We start from the raw sequence: 23,235 nt of genomic DNA on the forward strand, positions 1-23,235 counted from the left end.
TTTCTTATTGGAGCAATGCCCAAAAAACCGATTTCAATTGCTATAATTTGAAGAGCTATTGCGTTTCTTTCCAGAAGGAATTTCATGGACGTGGTGATCTATTTCGAAGAACTGAATTATGAAGAAATAGAGCAAGTGGCTGCGTACGACTGGACGGCATTGTTGAGTAAGTACACTATTACGAGGGTGGCCAAGGTAAAACATGAACCACTAACCGCGAAATGTGGACATAGAGCTAGTTTGCCCCGCAGGTCTTCAAAGAACCACTAAAGGCGAAATATGGATATACAACAAGCTTGAACTATAAATTATCCCCGATGGAGGGCAGGGCCTTAAGAATGAGGAAAATTGAAAAAATAAATAAAATAAAATGGGTAACGGGCTGTCTCTAAGTATGAAATGGGTAACGGGCTGTCGATAATGAAAATGTCATTTCGGTCGGTTCCCGCACAATAGCTGAACTATGGGTTCAGCGGGTGGTCAACGTCATATAAGGTTACTCTTGCTTTCTTGCCATGCGTGGCCCTTATATTGGGGTCCAATTTGGAGTGTTTAGTCATCGAATGGGAGTCGCCGGCCCTACAGCCTTGATGTTTTTGTTGATACGGGTTCCAGTTTCAAGGCCGCAATGGCCGGCGACTCCCATATACGATGGCTAAAGGGGGCACTACACTAAATCCTTCCGCATTTGGTGTAACCTTATGATAGTCCCGGTAAAAAATAGCGCCTGGGCGAAATATATCAGCCTCTAGAGGGTACTGAATTGAAGTGAATCGTGCTTGTTTTTATGAAAAGAATAGAGTAGCACCTCAACATTAAAAATCTGTTCCAAAAATGTTTCAAATCGATTGTGAATTAGTGACAGGCTGTCGGAATAATATCAAGGCCAGAACTGGTAAAGAGGCGAAATTATCGGCTGAAATTCGTGAGGGCGCTGTTCAGGCGCCCGTAGCTCAAAAGTTCGACTGAAGGGACCCCCAAAAATAAATTTTATTAAATTTCAGACTTTATACTTTTAGAAAATCCATACGACATTTTCTCAACTTTAGGCAAAAGGGTAGAAAAACGTGTATTTCAATGGGACGATTATTTAGTGGTGTGCCCCCTAAACACCCCAAGTGGGACCCCAATATAAGGTCACCGCAGTTCAAGAAAGCAAGAGTAACCTATGTAACATTGACCAACTGCTGAACAGTGAACCCCATAGTTCAGCTTTGGTGCGGTAATCGCTCTAGGTATCACCAGAGAGCGCTATTAGATATCTTAAACTGCCATATATGATCAATTTAAGATTCTTTGTAAACTCATATACGGCAGTTTAGTTGGAAGACCAGGTTTCAACGACTCAAAGACCAACTGATTATTGGTAGGAGTGTGAGAGGTGGTATTCACCCGGGGGTATTCACTAAAATAATAATATTGTCGAAATCACAATAAGTGCAGATAATTTGATCATCTCTTAATAGGCGAGAAATGTTAGGCTTTTACCACTACGCCGAAAAGTACACCCACGTTAAGAGTGCTATTAGTTGATCTATCTGGTCCATATTTTGTGTTTCAAAGAAAGTAGACAAAGTATAGGACTTGAATTAATCATTCGTGATGCTTCTGGCCAGATGTCACCCTGAGACCATTCTCAAAATAAAATATTTTGATATTAATCCGCGATGTTATAAGGCCCGCAGATTAAGCGCTGATCAAAGTATAGACCTATGTAGTATACCTGAGTGTTCAAAAGTTCCTAAAATGTGTGAAAAATAAGAAATCTGAAAAACCAGACTGAAATATGACTTACGGCAATGTTTTCGAACATTAACAATGTAGATGATTTCTTTTACTTTATCCAAAATTATAGGAACCTTTTGAATTATTAACTCTCTTAAATTGCCCGATTAAATATTCAATTAAAAAGATTGTATTTTCAATCTCGCCGTCCCGAATTACGGGCAAATCGTTCACTCGTGTGATTTGAATTTTTCAAACTTTTTTCAATCAAAAGAGGTGATTCTCAATCTTTTAGCGATTGAAGTTAGGAGCAAATCTTTTTCAATTGAATTTTCAGTAGAAAGGATTGATTTTCATTGTTTTTCAATCTTTTGCCGTCCCAAATTAAATTTGAAAAGATTGAAAATGTTCACTCTAAAACAGTTGAAAATCTCATTCCAAACATATGCAACACATGTCATTTGGCAGTACATTAGGAGTAATACTTGAGTGACTCAGGGCCGTTCCTCGGGGATTTTGCCGCCCTAGGCAAAACCTCTCCCTGCCGCCCCATCAAAGCCAAATACCAAAAGGTGTTAAGGGGGTTAGCCCCTTGAAAACTCATCAGTTTTGACCTATTTGTATACGACCATTTACGACCGTTTTCCTCTGTGGCATAGATTTCTTTTTGACATTGAGGAAGTGGTTAAAAAAAAAACCTTGAAGTATATATTTTGGCGACATAATAAATTCGTGATACAAATGCGCCGCGTGGAAAATTTTGTAATTTTGAAGCTAAACTGTTGAAATGTGGTGCAAAAATGGAAAAAATTGCACTCTTGGGACTAAAATGGCCAACTATTAGGTTAATTTGTCAGAAACCCACATACAGGCCTCAACATTGGGGGGGGGGTGATTGTATGGACCATCCCCCTAAATATTTAAAAACATTTAATCTATTTTTTCAATCTATTTAGGTTGATTCCTATCATCAATCGTTAAAAGATTGACATATTTCAATCGGCCAATTTAAAAGAGTTGAATTACACATTTCTTATTCAAACAAGGGCATGTGTATAATATACACTGTATATGGTACTACACTGGTCGAATAAACATGAGATTTCGAAGGCATTTTGAATAATTACATGTAGTAGTTAGTTAAAGAACCCTTTTACAAACGTTCGGCCACCGCTGTCTAAAGTGCTTAATATTTGCACTTTAGTAGTGAATGGGTGACTTTAGGTAGTGTCCACAGGCTACTTATGCCAATGCTGTTACGTTATCAAATATACAGTCGCTATAAATAATGCATAACCTATGTGTTTGTAATAAAGGGACACATTTATAAATTTCATCCAATTCACGCTTGAGTGAGCCATGAGGCTCATAATATGTGATGCGATCAAGCAAAATCAGTAGGAACTCGGAAATATTAAATTTTCGGTTTCTTATAGGGTAGTAAAAAACGTTTATAAAGCTGGATTTTGCAGAAAACCCCATTGAAATTGAACAACCAGTTCCAAAGATATGAGCAATTTCCAAAACAAGAGGAAATATTTGCTTTGTTTGGCTGTATCTCAAAATCAATATTCCCGAGTTCCAACTGATTTTGCTTAATCGCATCACATTATGTGACACATATTGACAAAACAACATATCTTATCATTTCAGGTGATATAGGCGGCTATATGGGTCTTCTCATCGGTGCAAGTGTTTTAACTCTAGCTGAATTCGTTGATTTTGCCATCGTGAAATTGATAGAAACTATACAACGGAAGCAAGATAAGACGCGACCCCAAACTCAAAGAAATGCTACCAATTCATCGATGGAACTTTGCTGATACAGGAGCAAAGACCACTCATGTAAAATATACAAGTGCACATAGTACGAATGATGAAGCTTGCACATCATTTTAAGACAAAACATCACGATGTGCTAATTAGGGTCAGCGGTTAGTGGTTAGGGTTAGGGGTTAGGGCTATAGGGTTCGTTTCTGTCTTAAAAGAAACATTCACCGCCTGCACCAAGTTATTTGCTTTGAATTTGACGAAAATGATCTTAAATTATTTGTCGTGTTGCAAGAAACCAGGAATAGAATAGTTTTAACTATCTAGGGTGCTTGCTTATCCAGTACAGGTAACAAATCAATTAATTATCAAGGTCAAATGGCCTGAATAGAACTCATGGCTAGGCGTATATAGTCATATTTTGATGCGTTACCAATGTAACAAAACATCCTACTTAGCGGAGCGGAGACTAGTCTTTTTCTGATTTAACATAGAAAGACAGAGACTATTTTCAAGAAAATCAGAGCAATTTTTTCATTTTCCACAGCAAAAGTCACAATGTTACCTTTTTACACATAACTCCATAACTGTACATCCGTAGATAGATCAAACTATACTTTTTTCTGTATTCTTATAACTAGTGGAACACATAAGGATTGTTTTTAATCGAGCTCGAGCAATTTTGAACTTGACCCCTATGTAAAGGTTCAACGACCTTTTCCATCTTAATAGGGCGAGACCATAGCATATTATTAATGATCAGCGCTATAAAGTAAATTTTATTTTGGTTGATCGCTATTTTTACTATTTATGCCGTTTGATAGCTTTTATATTAACACCTCGCCAATGACGCTCATAACGCGCAATATATTAAAATGTTATGAACCTTTGCACGTGCGATTTGTGCTTGTGTTGTCCCTTTGACTCGCTCGTCATAAGTCGTGGGTATACTAATATGCACTTGCGTTGTTTCTTATAATTGACGACCGAATTAAAAAGTCTAATTTGCGTATGATGTCCTGTCAACCAGACCAAAAAAAATGCCGTACTGCGCAGGTCAGCAACCAATCACGTCGCGCCTTTGCCCTGTGCGTCAGCTCAGACGCAAACTAGTCTTTTTAATTCGGTCTTCAATTATAGACTCGCCGAGTTATTTGTGGGTAAATTAGAAACAAGAATTATGAAATGTCAAAATTAGCGTAGTCCTGTGCTGTGTGAACAATTCTTTTATAGAGTTTTAGTATGTAATGGACGAAATTTAATAATTACTCGATGACAGATGTAATTGTTCCATAGACAGTACATATTTGTCAGTATAATGTTATGACTGAGTTTAAACTAGAATTACGCGGTTCGTAATTAAAATGGCCTCCACACAAAGGTGTGTAAATAACAAAGGTTTGTAAATACAAATAATATGCAAATAAATATACAAATTAGATGACACAAAACTATACAGCACATCAGGCCACCATATCCAATCTCCATACCAAGTGTGAAGTTGATCGATCTTTGCGATTTAAAGACCCATTCAGTGATCCCAGCGCAAGTGTAAAAAAATTAAAATTATTTATAAATTGCTTAAAAGTGAAGGATAAGTCATTCAAATTGTCATTTGGTATTTTTGAAATGAAAAATTTGGCAAAAACAAAAAACCCCAGCAGTATTGACGAAGTTGAAGCCCCATTCAAATACATTCACGTAAATGCCTTATTTTTTCTTAAATACACAGCTTTCGGCTGAACCACTAGCAGGCTATGTTAGCACATCTATGACAATGACAAAGGTACCAAAATCTGCATTTTGATGATTTTTACGATCATCCAGATGAGGAAATCACTGAATTGGCCTTTAACTGCAAAATGGATGAATGAAAATATATAAAAGATATGCAAATCAGCTCATTAATATTCATAAATATGCAAATAACATGACACAAAACTATACAGCACATCAGGCCACCATATCCTTTCACCATACCAAGTTTGAAGTTGATCGGTTATTGCGTGTTGGAGCTACACAGTGGATTAATGAATTTGCTTCCGCTCGGACAGCCAGCCAGCTAAACAAAAACAAACAAACAAACAAGCAGACAACCATTTGGATGATAACACAAGCCTCACATAATGTGTGGGACCAAAAATCTGGAAGGTTACTGTTAAGGAATCAGATAGCAACGTTTGCACTAAATTGCACAATATTTTTGTTGGACCAGACACACCAAATTGCATTCTGAATACGAGGAATAATGCTTCAAATAATACAAATTTTATGGCAAATTATTAAAAATTTATATTTTTTTATATTTTGATATTCAACAGTCCTCGACGTAAACTTTGTAAATCTAATGACATGTACTTAAAGTAGGGATGACCAATGAACCATCAACTTGATTAGAACACTCCCATAGACATGCAGGGAGCTCAACTGTGCACTGCTTGCACAGCCATTTCTAAATTGAGCTCATTCTTTTATTTTTCATAATTTTTCTGTAAAATTGGAGATGTTAATGCCAATTATGTTTTGTAACTATCCTGCAAATTACAGCATCATAACTTATTTGGTTTTTCTGTAAGTGTGAGTCAAAATTGGTCAATCGCCACAGTGCGCTTAATTGCCAGTGGCCCAGTGCAGCACTGCTCAGAATGGCACAAAATATTCAGATGAAAAAGATCAGGTGAACACCTTGACCTACTGAGCTGTAATTTGGCAGAGTTGTTGTTATTACCTCTATCATACCCTCTGTAAAAAGGAAAAAAAAACCGGACAAGTAGATCTCGAGTTAAAAATTAAATCACCAGCTTCCCTTTGGAATTTCCAAACACCTTTCGAATCATGTTAAATAGACACCTTTCTGAACATAAATGTGAAGTTTCATGCTCATTTGTTGTATTATTCACCTGATCTTAACCCTAAACATTTTCTTATATTTATACCATCTGCACTGACTTGCTGCTATACACGCACAGGAGCTGTACTTTTAAAATACGCGCCTAATCAATAATGAGTCTTTCACTCCATTGTTAAAGTACTGTGCTCTCTGTAGCATATGGCGTGACCAGGCCCTGGATGTGATGGTTTTGTAGCACCTGACAGTATTCATTCAAGCCTATCAAGGTCTGTTATTAGCCACTTGCTGAATGGCTGGGCATTATCAGCTATCAAAGAGATACCTTATGCTGCTGCCAATCACAATAGAGGTTAAACATTTTGTTAAAACCCCAGAAGTGATATCAGGATAAAGCTGTGCATGTTGGTACTTGATTGTTTGGATTCCTATGTTGAAAATCCCTTGTAGTACATTAGTATTTTTCTTATGTGTAGTGTATATTGTTGTGGAAAAAAAGTTCACCTGGACTTTTGATTTTGTGCCACTTTGGCCATTATGGATGATTTTTGGCAAATGTTTTCTAAAAGCATGATTTCAGTGCCTCGGTTTGAAGAAATACTTAATGCTATTGACTAGTAAAGTGCCATTTCATAAGAAACCCTTTGATACTTTCACAATATGCTTGTTTCATGTTTGCATATATATTAAAATAAAGAAATATAAAAGGTAAATATATGCTTATACCAATTTTGCTCACATTGCTATATTTAGACTTTGTCAATTTATTTCGTTCCAATGACCGGTCAGAATGGGAAACTTTGAAAATTCATAATTCGAAAAGTTTTTGACCGATTTTGACCATTTAACCACCAAAATACTTCTGTTGATGAGTTCTTTCCAGAAAATAATAATTTGTAGCAAAAGGGGCAACATGAAATTATGATGGTCATCCCTACTTAAAGTGTATGTAGCTGATCAGCTATTTTTGCCCGGTATGCTTAAAGCCATAATGCGTGATTTGCTTTACAGCGACGCCCTCAATTTTACTCGGATTTCTACTTTTTGCATAATTATAATGCCCAGTGGTATACTAAAATACCACGTAAAAGACTAAGCCTGAAGTGCTTTAATAACAGTAAAATTTAACTTTTTCTATTAAAACCGGGGAGACCCGGTTTTATTCAGAGTTCAACGGTCGAGTACTTGCTAACATGTACCGTGGATTTGTTTGGATCGAAATTAAAAGGGGATAATGTGATCAGTGAAAACAAACATTTAAATAAGAATCTATGCAAATCACACATTATTGCTTTAAGAACAGCATTGAAAAGCAGGTTATTCATAGAACTTGCTCATCTGAACAGCGAGCAGGTAATTCAAGGAGTAGTGGACTGGCGCAGAACATCATAGTGACGAAATCAAAAAACGAACTGGTGAAGTATGGCAGCCGTCACAAACATAGCAGGAAAAATACTATGTGATGAAGAGAAATAGTTTTTAGAACTCTCTAAAATAAATATTAAGAAACTACATATTCGAGATCTAAATAAACCACTAGACTAAACTTTACCTTAAGTATGTGTTTTTACATTTTATTTAAAACAATCAGTATAATGTTCAACCAAATAACTCAAGCTAATTGTAGATGCATCCTTTGTGTTCATTTCACCCAGCACCTTACCAGGTTTTTTTTTGAGGCATACCAAAGGTTTCTATAGTAAAATCCGTGATTTTCATTTCGGTCTTGTAAAATTATTGCAAGAAATACGAGGGGCGGTCAATAAGTTCGTAGAACAAGGTACTTGAAAGCGGAGGACTAGCTAAATTCTTTCTATCTCACTCTTGACATGGTTGCTGCATATCTTAATGTATCCGTCGCAATTTCCCTTGAAACTTTCTCTGTCAACAAAATAGAAGTCTTTCGATTGCTCCATGAGCCACAGTGACGGCTCACCAGCATTGATCACCAGCAAACCTGATATTATGAAATTAGGACTTAAAATTATGAGCTTAGGTTTCGCTAACTGGAGGCCATGTCTGGACCACAATATGGTTAATTAACTTAAATGATTCCTCTGTCGTGAATGGCAAGGTACAGGACACAATCCGAGAACAGTCCCATTCGAACCACCAACCTTCTTCACTGTCTTGATGGCATACCGTCAGCTATTGTATCAAAATTGTATGATATATGCATATGGTTGTACTTTTGTATGGCAAATGATCTGTCATCAAGACTCTTCCTGAATTTCAGAAAACACCTTTCCACTATGGTGACCGAGTGATGATCTTCTTAGGGGTGGGAGATCCAGTTGCTTCCACTGAATGGACTCATAATTCCAGTGATTAATGTACATGTATATCTTATCACCTTTGACCAAACGCAACATCCCGCTATCTCTAAGGACCGCTATCTCTAAGATTCGCCATCTCTAAGGTTCGCTATCACTATAAATGTGTAAAGTCAATGGAGATGAGAATCCCACTATAATAGAGAAAAGGGTTCGCTAAACTTAAAAAAGAGTCCGCTACTTCTAAGGTTCGACTATCATTAATTCAGAATAAGGTTTGCTAGTTCTAAGGTTCGATATCACTCATTTTAAATAAGGCTCGCTATCACTAAGTTTGATTAAGGCCCGCTATCACTATGTTAGCTTTTACTGTCAGATATGTCCCTTTAATTTTGAGCCGAACAAGTGAGGTAAAGCATAGAAAATTGAATTTACTATAGCGCCCATGCATGTTACTCCCACGGTTGTAATACGGTACGATCCTCGGGCGAACCTTTTTTTAAATTAGAGATAGTGGGCCTTATTTTAAATTAGAGATAGTGAGACTTATTTAAAATTAGAGATAACGGGCCTGATTTAAAATTAGTAATAGCGAACCTTAGAGATAGCGAGTCTTAGAGATAGCGAACCTTAGAGATAGCGGCTCTTATTTCAAATAAGAGATAACTTCATCACCATTTAAAGCAACTGTAGTGCATTGTTAAAATTCAGCCACAGTCGGAAGAAATTTCAATGGTCACTCACCTAAAATCACCTTAAATTCAAAGCTATTCAAGGAGGTACCGTATTAGGTTTCTCCGGTTTTTAAACTTAAATTTTACTGTAATTAAAGCACTTCATGCTTAATCTTTTACGTGGTATTTTAGTACACCACTGGGCATCACAATCATGCAAAAAGAAGATTCAGACGTCGCTGTGGAGTAGTCCATACAGGACCAACGCAATATTTAGTACTATAATCAACGCCGTCAGGCGTTGGTCCTTACACATCCGTTCGCTACCCCCAGCAGTGCACCAGGGGGATGACACTCTTATTAATAAACGCGGAATTAAGAATATGCGTTTCTAGTATATACAGCGTCTGACTCTACCTGAGGACCTAGCCTGAGTCCCATGGGCTCCAAGAATGGCTCTCCATACACAAATGAACAAATACAATGAAGGGTCGCCATTGCTCTCCATACACAAATGAACAAATACAATGGAGAGTCCGACTGCCATGCAAATGAGCCAAGTGTCCTCTCAAGGTATGCTCTGTGAGTGCACCCTCATTATAATAAACAGTGACCAAAACCAACCCAGTCGATAAGTTACGTCATGAATCCAAATATGGAAAATAGCACCGCCCATCATTCGGGCCATCATTCAACCGCATCTATTACATAACTGGGACTCTCAAGTCATCTCAAGTACTTGGTATCCCAATCGATTGATTTTGATAATGCAATCAAAGCAATACAAACTTTTGAGCTCGCTTACCAGTGCATGGAAATCTACTATTTCCATGACTAGTGTAAATCGGGCTGGTATGAATTAAATGAAAGTTTTTTGTTGCTATATCAGTGCAGAGATAATGTAGGCCTAATCAGTGTTAACAACAAGTCATTTGTATGATTCTAGGTTTGTTTTCTTTTTCGCCAGCCCATCGGGCTGGTACCTATTTCTGGGATGGTGTTTGTATGCTCAAGAGATTATTTTTTATTGGTATTGGAATGACTTTTGTTTAAAACTTTTGTGGTTGAATTTTTTTAAAATATTTTAATTCGATTTGTAAGGAAAAGTAAGTATGTTTTGCCGTTTCAACGAACGAAAACGAGTGAGTATTACCAAAGTTATGTTTGAACTAATTATGACTTTAAAAGTTCTAGGTATAGGCCTAAATGTAACAATAATAGTTAATATATAGCATCATACGGTCAGCAGAAGAAAATCTGACATCACCTATGATGTCATATCAGTGTCCTTGACCGGGGGTCCTTACTCCTTGACCACTGAACAGCGTGATATCATGTTGATAACAGATCTATAGAATCAAAATCTTCATCATATCCCCGGATCATATCACAGATTCTCAACAATCTGTGATCATATGGACCATATTGATGTGAAAGTAGTTATCTATCATATCCTGTGTCGTTTATGGATAAAATGACTCAAAATGTTATTGATGAAATGGTTGCTATCATAAACATCAGTTTTGTCTTTTCAACAGGAAAAATCCGATGCAAAATAAAGTTTTTAGGGCCTAGCTATAATATGGGCATAATTTATGCATGTAGGCCTATAGTATTGAACAATGTACCCCATTTGACATGCACTTATAGATAAATAAATTGTCTTACTTTATTAATTTAATAACTTCTTTATTATAAATAAAATGACACATAACATTTGATTCATAAAATTACAAAATTACATGGAGTATGTAAGATGCCATGTCCATAGCTTCGCAGGAGTTTCCGACTAGCAATGAACATGATCAGCACATTCAGAAAAACACAGTTTAAGAGTGAAGATTGTAGTGAGTAACCAGTCCTTTATAAATGTGCTGGCCACTATCTATTATAATATATAGTAGGCTTAAACTATACATTGCGAATTAATTAAGTTATTTTAAAATAAAATGTACATGTAAGTTAACTCAAACCGGCAGTGTAGGCCTATATATCGAAAGCAGTGAAATCGGACATTCCTAAGCGAAGATATTGAGTTCGTAAGTTCTGGTATTACAAAATTGGAAATTGACATATCGTGGGTAAAAAGCTGAAAAGACAAAAAAAACCCACCACCAACAACAACAACAACAACAACAACAACAAAACAAACAGACCAGAACAATTTGGAGTACATGTAATGAATTAAAAGAGTTGACATGAGATTAGGAATTAATGTTTTCTGCTGTTTCAGTGTGCATGTTCTCATCGTTGATGGTTTGGTGGACTGTCATGTAAATGTAAGCGTGATCCTAAAAATGCCTTTCACATTGACCAAAACTAATTACAAGACCTCTTCTACATTGAGGCTGGCTTTCCCTTTTAAAGGGAATTTTTATTTATTTAATATTGTCACATTTGTCGATAGGCCTAACCGTGATACCATTAAAAAAGCTAAAAGAACATCAATTCTACACACCGTTAATTTGGAACTGAACTTTGATTTATTAAAGTCATAATATAGGATCTTATAATATGAATTTGGTTAATTTTTTTCAAACCTGATTTTATGGCATATTTGTAATGTATACACATGTTACAACTTGCATCTAAATGGAATCAGCCAAATTTGTTGTGTTTGTAGGTAAACCGAGCAAAGTTCGACATAAAGTCAAGAATTATGACTTTATGTCCTCCTATAGAACTGCGTGTTAAACGGCCAAAATAACAAGCAGTGTTTACCTCGTTATTTCAGTTCAAAATGGACAGAAACCATTCCCGATAATTAGGGCCTATTACTGGTATTATTTCAGCATTTTAAATATATAATGACAAATTTAAAATTTGAAGAAATCGTACATTAAGCCTTTAACACCTAACTGGAAATAACAGAGTGAGTAAAATAAAATAAAAGGCGATACAACTCGCAAGTAGGCCTAGGCCTACTGTTGAATGTGTTGATATTTCAAATGCATGTGAAAAAAAAGGAACGGAAAAATCACAGTATATTTCTTTAATCCCGAAGGCATGAAAGGGCCTGTGATTACTATTTGAATTTAGGGTTTTGATTTAAACTATTTTAATATCAAATCTTTAAAAAACAACATGGTCTTCTCGTTTTAACCGAGGGGCATGGGATTCATCACTTTTAACTACGTCATTCACGGACGGAGCTGAGGCAACGGCTCTCCGCTCCGTTGTAATACTTTCCTGGTCTTTGTTTTATTTCAAAGTTACAAACAAGAAAAGACAAGACAAGACAAAATTTTAAAAAGTGCACTGCTTTCATCGTTTTTCAATTTTTGGCAGCCGTCTGTTTGTATGAGGCGAGGTCCAAAAGAGGAACACTGCAAAATCTAAAGGTTTATAGGCCTAATTTGACATAATTAGTAGAGATACAGTACTTAAAGAGCACGTTCATACATGTAAATACTTGGGGCTGGAAAATTTTGATTTCGGTATGTCAAAACTTTTTTGACCCCCTTACATATGTTAAACTTTTAGAACCACTTTTTTTTATAGATTCAAAATTTTTGGATCGCTTTTTTTTTAAACACCCGTTTTAGGCCTACTTATGAATTCCAAGGGTCATAGGTCAAAAACCATAGGTCGCAGAAAAATGTTATGATTGACGTTTTTGATCCAAACATCCATCTTAGTAAACGGATACACTTGCACTTTGCAAGATGCATATGTCAATTTTCAAAAAATTTCCCATATAAAAATTTGTTCTTTTAGTCAAAACTGAACAAAAATCACCAAAAAATGCCATTTTTACCCATAAATTAAATGTATTAAATTAAGCGATGGTAGTTTTTTGCAAACATATCCATCCCAATCGTTAAATGTCATTTAAACTTTAGAATGTAAAAATATTCCAGCAAAATGTTACACAAGGCAGCTATTGAATTAATGCCTTTTGGAAACAAACTCTTGAAATATTGTGTTAGTAAAGAAAGTGAATAGGCCTACTTCACTTTAATAGGAATTGGACTAAACTACAAATCAAGTAAATGACTACATTTTATGGCGATGTCGACATTTTAAAGAATATTAAGGGTACATGCCACTAAATAGCTCTCCATAGACTTTACGTGCAAAATAGGGGTCACGTTTTAGGCTATAAGTCGAGTTACGTCTTACTTTGAAATATATATTTGATATCATCTTAATCAGAACAAAATTCTGCATAACATATCTGAAAATGACACCATATTTTAGGTCTACTTTTTTGAGAAAAATAGCGCTATATAAAAAGGCCCGATTTTCTCGTGTTTACGTCCGACTGCTAACCGCGTTTTGACCTCGTGTGTTCATGCGCTCATCATCGTAAACATCACTCAAATTTTCGCGTTTTTGTTCAAATTAGTAGAGATCACATTCACAAGTTCTAGCAAAACACGATTTGCAACACTAAAATTGTTAATATTGTACCGATTTTGCACAATTTTTATGCAAAGTTGGGACTATAGTCGTGATAAACTTTTACCGGAAACCGCTTCACATGCGGATTTAGTGGTATGAACCCTTAACACAAATTGGCGCTGACTGGAAAATAAAGCTCTTCCCATATCCTGTCGGAAAACCATGTCCATGTAAAAAACTTGTAACTCCCTTCGTCTGTTGGCGGGTAACTTCTTGAATTCCTAGTTTATTCGAAGCATGCAAAATAGCGGCGTCATCCATTTTTATATTATTGTAAAACAAATAATAATAACTGAGGCCTAATGATAAAATGAAACGATGGCCACCCCCTCCAAAAAAAAAAACCCTGTATAATGTGCGCAACCTACAAAGTGAAGAACTTGAAAAAGAACATTTCAGCCCGAATCACGGGTTAAATAATAGCCAAGTATCTTCTTAACCATTGATTTATATGGGACAGGAATAGAGGTTATCCATGTTCTATAAGCTGCATGTCCTATCAACGACTGCTATACCTTGTTTAGGACATTCTAAAGAAGTACCCGCATGTGCAACCATGACTGTTTCAAAATAGCCCGCCAAAGTCATGCAGGTAACTCCGAGGTCGTGCATTGAATTAGTTTGAATGAGGAATACTACGGGAACCAGTGCCTTTTGTTATAGAAGTCACACATGAGTGAAGTGGATAACCTCTATTAATATTATCAAAAGTCCCGGGGAAAATCTTCAATAGTTGCCCAATTGCCTACCACCTCGCGGGTTAACCCTGTGAAGAAGTAAAATCAGATCAATGCTCATTCACGTGGATGATGAACATTGATCGCAATTGAAGAGGACATAGATAAATTGAATGAATGAATGAATGAATGAATGAATGAATGAATGGACATGATTATCGATATTGTTACGCAATAGTGGTGTTAGATCCAAAGCTGGAAGCTAGTAGTTCATAGTTGGCAGGTGGAAGGCAAGTCTAATCTGATTGGCTAAATATCGTCAGTAGCTGTCAGTAGGCGTGGTTAGTCAGTTTGACATTTCCCTTGACTTTCCAAGGGAGGATATGTCGGATCTATAAGGACCAACGCCTGACGGCGTTGATTATGGTGCTAAATATTGCGTTGGTCCTGTAAAATGTATGGACTACTGTGGAGCAAATCACACATGGCTTTAATTGGCGGTGTGCGCCCTTAGTCGAGGAATCCCTGGCACGTGATCTGCGTGACTCATGTTTAAGATTCATGTATTCCAACCATTCTAGGTAGCTATGAATAATTAATCAGAAGACGTATTTACCAACATGAGGATGATAAAGGAAAAAAAAAAATATTGCTGGGTTGCCCTCAAGTGGGAAAAATGAAAAATTGGGTCGGTCGGTCGGTCGGTCAGATTTTTTTTAAAACCTTCAGTTTTAAAACATGTTAGATAATCAATTTAAGACTAGTCTTTCAATAAAATATTAATTTTAAGTGAAAAAGTTGAACAAATCTGTAAAAATCATCATTCAAAAAAAAAAAAAATTGCGACCCTGATTTTTCAGGATTTAGGGTCGGTCGATTGAGGGCAACACAACAATTTTTTTGCCTAGTGTTTCGACGAACACTAGTAGCCTAGTAGGCCGCCGCCCCGGGCCGCCGCCTACCTGAGACAAATATAGGGGCCTATAGTTATATTCGTCTCAGAGTAGTACAGGGTGCTATTCGCTGTCAAAGTGATCGGATCATAAACTACCATAGCAATTGGTTCAAACAATTTTAGGAAAGGCCTATATCGCGCTGCACTACAAACAGGTTGCATTCATCACCTGTGTATGTCTGCAATACAATACCGTTCTTTTTAAAGATAGCTATAAACACATTGGCCTTAGGGGGCTATCATCATTTTTGGAAGGGGGGTCCCAAATTTACAAAAAGTCGGTATCAATAAAATTGCGACCCCCTCCCCATGCGCGTATTTTGGGGGGCTTTGGGGGCGCCAGCCCCCGGGGTAAAAGCAGGGGGCGGCCTAAATGAAGGGACGGCGGAAGAAGAAGGGGCGGCAAAAACAGGGGCGGCAAAAACGACTAGGGGCGGCAAAAAGAATTAGTAAATAAAAAAGGGCGGAAAAATTTGATAAAGCATAAAATTTTTTGAAAAATGGTACTATACATCAAAATGTGCTGCTTTTAGGGCGCTCGGCGCCTGAAACCCTTTTTTTTTTTTTTTTTTTTGCTCTTCACTTTTTCAAACGACCGAGAAAAAAATTGGGTCAACCTTTTCGGGCTGTTGAGGAAGGGCGGCAAAATTGAATTTTCTTCAGCCCCCGGGGTTGGGGCGGCCACGGTACGCCACTGCCCCCCCCCCCCGCCCCCATTTCGGCAACAAATATTTTATGACCCTCCTCCTACCACAGATATACACATTTAGGCCTACCCCTTATTAAACAGGTTCAAATTGTATTGAAATCAGTCTTTTTGAAGACTTTTAAACGTAAACTAATTATCTATGGTCATCTGACATTTTGGTCATCAAAAATTTTATGACCTGCCCCTATTTTTCTTTCCAAAATTTTATGACCCCCTATATGGCTCCCCGGCGAAGAAAAATGATAGCCCACTTATACCCGGGGCCTTAATCAGTTGTGGCGCTACGGGGGGGGCAAGGGGCATCCCCATATTTTTCTTGCCTTCCCCCCGCCCCCCAGTTTTCCCACACTTATGAGGCAAAAACCCTTAATTTACGTAAATTTCCACTTTCCACTGCGAAAATTTTGTGCTAAATTTGTCGATCATGCACCCCCCACCGAATTTCACTCCCCCCACCCTAAAAAAAAAAAATCTGGTGCCGCCAATGAGAGAAAATTACACTCTAGTCTTGGGTGTATTCGTCATAGGCGAAACACGACATACTTTTATGTTGGTAAATACGTCACCTGATAAATTATTCATAGTACCTTGAACGGTTGGACTATAATACCGTTCACCAGGAAGTTTTATGATACAGGAAGTAAAAGTGTAAACATTGCAATGTGGAATTGGAAATCACCGGGCAGATCTGTTTTTGTGTAGGCTCTCATATCACACCGCAAAATACACATACCAGCTAAAAGAAGATTTATGAAACAGGCAGACCACCGATTATTACAAGTTGACACAAGTAGGATCATCTGAGGTAGGTTGTGGTGGTAGGTTGTGGTGGTAGGGCGTGGTCACTTTCGTGACCAGCGCGTGGTGTAAGTGTCGAATTCGTCACCATGGGGCTGGGATGACATTGGACCGAACTAGACTCGCTGAGTCTCATGGACGCCGTTCCTATGTCCATCAGACTCGTATTTCCCATTTTGGATGTCAATGGGAAATACACACTTAAACGATTTGCGCCGGTTAGAAACTTGCAAAAAAATCTTTAAAATTTTATCAATGTATATAAAAGTGGTATCAACCTTTAATATTGTGCTTGCTAATTTAAGACTCGGTTGAAACAAAATTAAGGATCGAATGCATTTTGGTGTCCAAAAAGGCAAAATTATCGTCAAAGTTCTGCCGAAATCGGCACCCTTGCGAAGGGTTCAGAATTTGAATCGAGGAGCGAAAATATCCGATCTTTGCGATCAAAAACACAAAATTACAACTTTAAACATACTATTGGCAAAAGACATTATTACCAAACAATATAGAATAGAAAATTTGACATCATTTTCTCAAAATATTGAAGAAATTTGCTCACTAGACATCGAAAAAGTACGCAATCCAATTCCCGTTCAAACGCGTGAGAAACTGAAAGTGCATAATCCCGACTAGACCGAACCTAGTCCTAGCTTTGAAATTCTTTAATATCAGTGGTTAGATATCATGAGTAGGTTCATGATCCATCTGTGATACACCCATCGAATGTGTGACTTTTGGCTTCTGACATTATTGGGACGGCCAACTTAGGCCTACCGGCTCCATACATTCAGAACAAACCGTTCAAACCCAAGGGAACGTCTTTTATTATTATAATACTAGTTCTTTGTTATTATTTACCTAATCCTCTTACGCAATGGCAATGGATGTTTATGATGGGTTTTGATCAATTGGCTGTCACTCAATTAATATTTAGTAATATATTTTGTTATAATTGTTTACAGTTATTTTATAATTTTCAGTGGAGAAATAAGTTTGATAATATTATGAAAAATAACACGATATAAACACGATGAATGTTGTTTTTTAATGTTTTTTTGTAATCAATATTATTTTTAAATATTATATTACTACTATTTATTATTATTTATTACTTATTTATATTATCTATTATTTTTATTTATTACTATTATATTATTAAATTATTATTATAAATATTAATCATTATTTTATTATTATTATTATTTATTATTATTACTAGACCTAATATTATTATTACTATTTATTATTTAATATCACTATCTTATTTTTGAATTTGTAAAAAATACAATTAAAAAGTAGGCCTACACTGAATTCATTTCAGATTTTTCTTTATCTTTTTTCTTTTTATAGGCCTTTTCGTTTATTTGTAGGGCCTACAGCTAAGTATAATATATTATTTGTTTATGTTCTTATTTTTGTTAATTTCTTCAGGTAACTTTCATTTATTTATCATTCATGAATTAATTTAAATTTATTTAGATGGCACTGTAGGCTAGCATAGTAGCATGATTTTAAAAGTTTGTCATGATTTATTAAAATGACGACTTTGTTTATTATTTTACATGATAAATCTCTACTAATAATTCCTGTATTTTTTTATATTTTTTAAAAAATCATAATATCATGATTCATTTATAATAAATGTATTTTTATTTATTTTTAAATCTGCTAAAAATGAATAATGTCAGCTTACTGTGGGTGATGGTACTCAAGTTCAAGTACTTGTGGCTTTTGATACCACGGAATAATCGAAGTCAAGTGGTGACTTCCATATAAGGCTCATATAATAATGGACGTTCCCTTGGGTTTGAACGGTTTGTCATTCAGACATTCGATGTATGTGGGTAATTCCCGTTTTCAGGGGTCCATATATATTTGTGTGACAGTGACATATTACCAAAAATTCAACATTGATTGTTAAAATCTTGAAATGTTTCTCAAACAGAGAGAAATACTTATATTTTTTGAATCTGAAAGAATTTTCCAGCTACAAATCGGAGCGTTTCCCCCAGTCAGAACTCTTTCCCCCCTGTCACATGCCTGTTGCCCCTCCAGTAATAACTTAAAATTACGAAAATTTCCACTTTTTGCAGCAATATTTTGCTCCCCCTCTGAAAAAAAATCCTGGCACTGCCACCGTGGATGTCGACAGGCCAGTAAGGGGGGTAAAATTTCCAAACGGCTCGCCAAAATCGCCTACCCCCCCCTCTCGGCTCGCCAAAATTGCTTGCCCCCCTCTCTCGCCCGCCAAAAGTTTCCCCCCTTGTGCATGCCAAATTTTTAGGATCCCAATTTAGATATAGGCCTATGTTGCGAGCAGGAAAATTTGCATATTTAAGCGTTTCCGTACTGTTTTCCTAAGACTTTTTAGAGCGTTTTATTTAAAAGGCGCCACCTTCATGTGTGCCAAAAATAGCTTGCCCCCCCCTCTCGGCTTGCCAAAAATTGCTTGCCCCCCCCTTTCAGCTCGCCAAAAATGTCTTGCCCCCCCATTTTACCCTCCCCCAGGGCTCATAATTATTGCACAGCCCCTAAATGGACAGGGAGGCATGCTGGCAGCTGAGTTACTGGCGTGCACAGGTTTTCAAAAGTCCGGGGGGGGGGCTCACTTGACTCGCCGTAATAACTATTTCCCCAGTTTTTTCCCTGATTGGGTGCATATACCCCAACATTTTGACAAACTGCCCCCTGCCCCCACGCCCGGGGGGACCACTCACATAAATGGGCTGTACGCATGTGTGACCAAAAAATAAGTAAAAAGGGGTGTTTTTTTAGGCAAGACAAGTTACGCGCGTAACGTATTTAGGGTCTAAAAAACACTGATTTTCAAGAATAAGGGTAGTTTCTGAATCTGAAAAACTTGTTTAGGGTACATTTTTTTAAAATTTTTGGTAAATTACGAGTACACTATCATACTTGAGTGGCCCCCTGGGCCCGTACACGCATGCCGCTGGCTGGCACGTCATAGTATTTTATGGGATATAATCATATGGGTAGTACAGGGAACTGTAGTTGTGCAGCATCAATAACGAAAATATCATACCGATAAATGACACATCTGTTTTGTCCGGTTTGTGTTGCGAATTAGGATATGGGTCCAGTTAAAAAATATATGAAAAGCATTTAAGATTACATTTATACTATTCAGGGGAACCATTATCATTTGTAATATTCATACATTACCACAAAACATGCAGAAATATTAATAAAAGGTAAACTTGTACATGTACTTGTAGTATTACATACATATTTAGGGGTACATGTAGGGGCCCAGGGGTAGGGATACACTGTATTCTTTGCTTTTACATTCAGGTATTCTTTTCTTTACTTAAATTATGGGCTGCCTAAAACCCCAGGCCCAATGCCACCCCACCCCTTGTCGGCAGTACTGAATACTTGTCTCTGTTTGTCTCCTACTGTATCTGTCTCTCTCACACAGGAACAAAATGGGGACAGCGGGTTTGGTAATTGGTGCTTTGCTTGGTATTTTGTTAGTGGGTCTTGGAGGAATATCCTTCCCAGTCATTGACAAAATCATACATGATGAGGTGATCAAGGTAAGGCCACTTACACCTGTTTTTAATCAATTTTACTGGGAAATTTGCTTTTAAATGAGCATGCCAATTTCTTTGGAAACTACCTTCTCTTTGAATTCTCTTAATAGCTTAAAATTAAAGAAATCTTGTATATCAATAATATAAAGTGTACCGTATTAATACAAACTTTTGCAATGTAAGAAATTGCTGAAAATGCTGAAAAGGATAAATTTGTGCTACAAATCAACTTATGAATTTCAAGAGGTAATAGGTCAAACTCAAAAACCAAAGGTCACAGAAAAATATTGTGACCAACTTGATATTAATACACTTCCCATGATGCAAAAGTTTCCCATGTAAAAATTTCATTTTTCGGTCAAAATGGCACTCCCATAAATTTAATGTATTGAATTAAGTGATGATTAAATAAATATGAAGTTGCTACTCCATTTATTTAAGAAATAGCTTGTTAAAATTTGACATTTTTGGGTAAAAAAATTACAAAAATCCTTAAATAGCGTGATTGTTGCCATAGAAACAGAATACGCCATACAGGTTACAAAATTTTGACAACATGGCAGAAAAGATTCTCTAGACTCTTCTGAACATTTTGATATATGATTTGTCCACTTTTGGCTGCCTGGCCTCAATACTGCAACATTTAACTTATTTGACTTTTGAATTTATATTTTTAATACTGTTTATATTACTTTTAAAAATATGCAAACTAAGGGTTCTGCCACCCAAAACGAACATGGACCAAATAATGGATGAAAATAAACTTTCTTACAGTGCTATTGAACCGGGCTATTGAAAATTTTGAAAAGTAGCAATCTGTTTGTGCATTGTGAAAAAATTAAGATACATCAAATACATTATGCTTCCCTTGATGAATTGGGATGAATTGTTCATGGTGCTCTGACAGTTTTATTACAAAATGACAACTACACGTAAAAATTGATTAATTAATTCATAGGTAAATAAAGATTCCTTCAATTAAAGGATATGGGATATTTAGTCCCTGTGCTATTTTGATTTTGTGAATTGAATGTTCAATTTTTATTGTTTAAAAATGTTATTTTGCAATGAGGAAATAATATTATTATTATTAAATATATTTTAAATATATTTAATAATAATAATTAATATTATTTCCTCATTGCAAAATAACATTTTTAAACAATAAAATTTAATACATGTGTATCAAAACATATATTATTATTTCCTGAAATAATCTGAAATAATATATGTATGTAGTATAGATATAACATTTGCCAATGAAATGTAGCTGTGGTGTACTAGCTTGTAGTTAAGGTGGTACTACACCCCTTGATAAATTTGTTACTACTTTTGCATTTTTCTAAAAAAATAATAACACACTGGTAACAAAAGTTATGTAGGCCTGTATTATAGGGGCAAGGAATCCAGTTACTACACTGGAATTTCAGTGACTCAAGACAAGCGGTACGTTATTTATGATAAGGAAAGAGGTACCGCTAGAATGTTTGTTTGTTTGTTTACCCAGGTTGGTCCGTGAAGGACACATGCTAATCCATAGGAAATCCATGGCCCGTTCCAAGCTCATACAATAAAAATGCACAAGCCTAGATAGCCAATGGAGGCTAATAAGATGCATGCTGGCCCCACAGAGGAGGAAGAAACAGAGCGCGTACAACCAGTCAAAGTCCCCGTGTATTGTATGCTACCAGTTCTCGCATATTCATGAGGGCCGATTGTTCGATCGTGTCGTGTCTAACAATCACGCCAGCGCTGCGAGAGCGCTATGCGTGAAAATACGCGGTAATTGCGTAAGCAGTCTCGCCTGTCGCATTTCACGGAACAATCGGCCCTCATTATCGGATGAGGCGGAGACTTTGACTGGTGGTACGCGCTCTGTTTATCTTACTCCTCTGTGGCTGGCCCAGATAGCTTTGATAAACCAGAGAAGATGTAATAAAGAGGAGGTTGATCAAGCTATCCTCAAACAAAATATGTGTGAGACCGTTACACTCAAAGTAAATGATGAATCACCCTATTTAGCTGCTTAACAATAGAATACCACAATAGGGCTTGAACCCAGGATGGGTGTGATACACAAGTTGCAGCTATCTGCTTTTAGGGATAGGTCAGTGTGTGCATGTCATCATGCTATACACAGCATGCATGCAGACCCTGTCATCTAGTCAGATTTCAGATAAAATATGACTGAAGTTCTATGGCAAATTATAATTTTTGCTACTTGTTGCCACTTTCAGACTCTATTATTTAAGATAAAGAATGTTATCAATTATCAGAATACCTTTATTAGGTTGGCAGGAAATGACAGGAAAATATATAAAATAATAAAATAGAAATGATCAACAATCATCACCTCTCTAAAAATCCTAAAATTTCTTCTTTAGAAATTTATATATTTACAAAAAACGGTGGATTTGGGGGAAATTTTACAGCACTCGATTTCTTTCTTGTATTACCCACATGTGGTATCCCATCCAAGCAGCAGGTCCTTAACACACACGTTTCATACTTTTTAACAAATTCTTTATAGAAACATGGGAAATATTTTCAATTCTGAAGTGAAAATTGGTCAACCATGGGCGGTCACACACATAACATCATAGGATATTTCAAGTGGATGTCTAACTACTTGAGAATAAAGGACTATGAATAGATGCGACAGGATTACCTACGGGATTATCTCAAGGATATAATTCCGTTGACCCTCCTCTTTATTACATCTTCTCTGGATAAACAAAGCAAGAAATGGAAGAATATAGCAATGTACCTCATTTCTTAACATATGAACCGCTTGTCTTGAATCACTGAAATTTCAGTGAAGTAATTGGATTCCTTGCCCCTATAA

General features: G+C 36.6%; 2 protein-coding genes across 4 annotated transcripts in view; both read left to right on the plus strand.

Moving 5' to 3' along the window:
• Positions 1-3,990, plus strand: part of LOC140160679 (acid-sensing ion channel 1C-like) — a 33,441-nt gene extending 29,451 nt beyond the window's left edge. For 2 of the 3 annotated variants that reach the window (XM_072183964.1, XM_072183965.1), the window contains exons 7-8: positions 75-166; positions 3,379-3,990. In XM_072183964.1, coding sequence (XP_072040065.1) covers positions 75-166; positions 3,379-3,548 — 262 coding nt within the window. In that variant the 3' untranslated portion in view covers positions 3,549-3,990. The remainder of the gene's footprint in view (positions 1-74; positions 167-3,378) is intronic. The other variant, XM_072183966.1, reaches the window with a different exon arrangement.
• A 12,593-nt stretch (positions 3,991-16,583) lies between these two features.
• LOC140160680 (lysosome membrane protein 2-like) overlaps positions 16,584-23,235 on the plus strand; it is a 40,929-nt gene continuing 34,277 nt past the window's right edge. Inside the window, exons 1-2 of the mRNA XM_072183967.1 lie at positions 16,584-16,840; positions 20,276-20,393. Of these exons, the coding sequence (XP_072040068.1) occupies positions 20,283-20,393 (111 nt within the window). The 5' untranslated portion in view covers positions 16,584-16,840; positions 20,276-20,282. The remainder of the gene's footprint in view (positions 16,841-20,275; positions 20,394-23,235) is intronic.

This window comes from Amphiura filiformis, chromosome 9, assembly GCF_039555335.1.
Source record: "Amphiura filiformis chromosome 9, Afil_fr2py, whole genome shotgun sequence".
Classification (NCBI taxonomy): Eukaryota; Metazoa; Echinodermata; class Ophiuroidea; order Amphilepidida; family Amphiuridae; genus Amphiura; species Amphiura filiformis.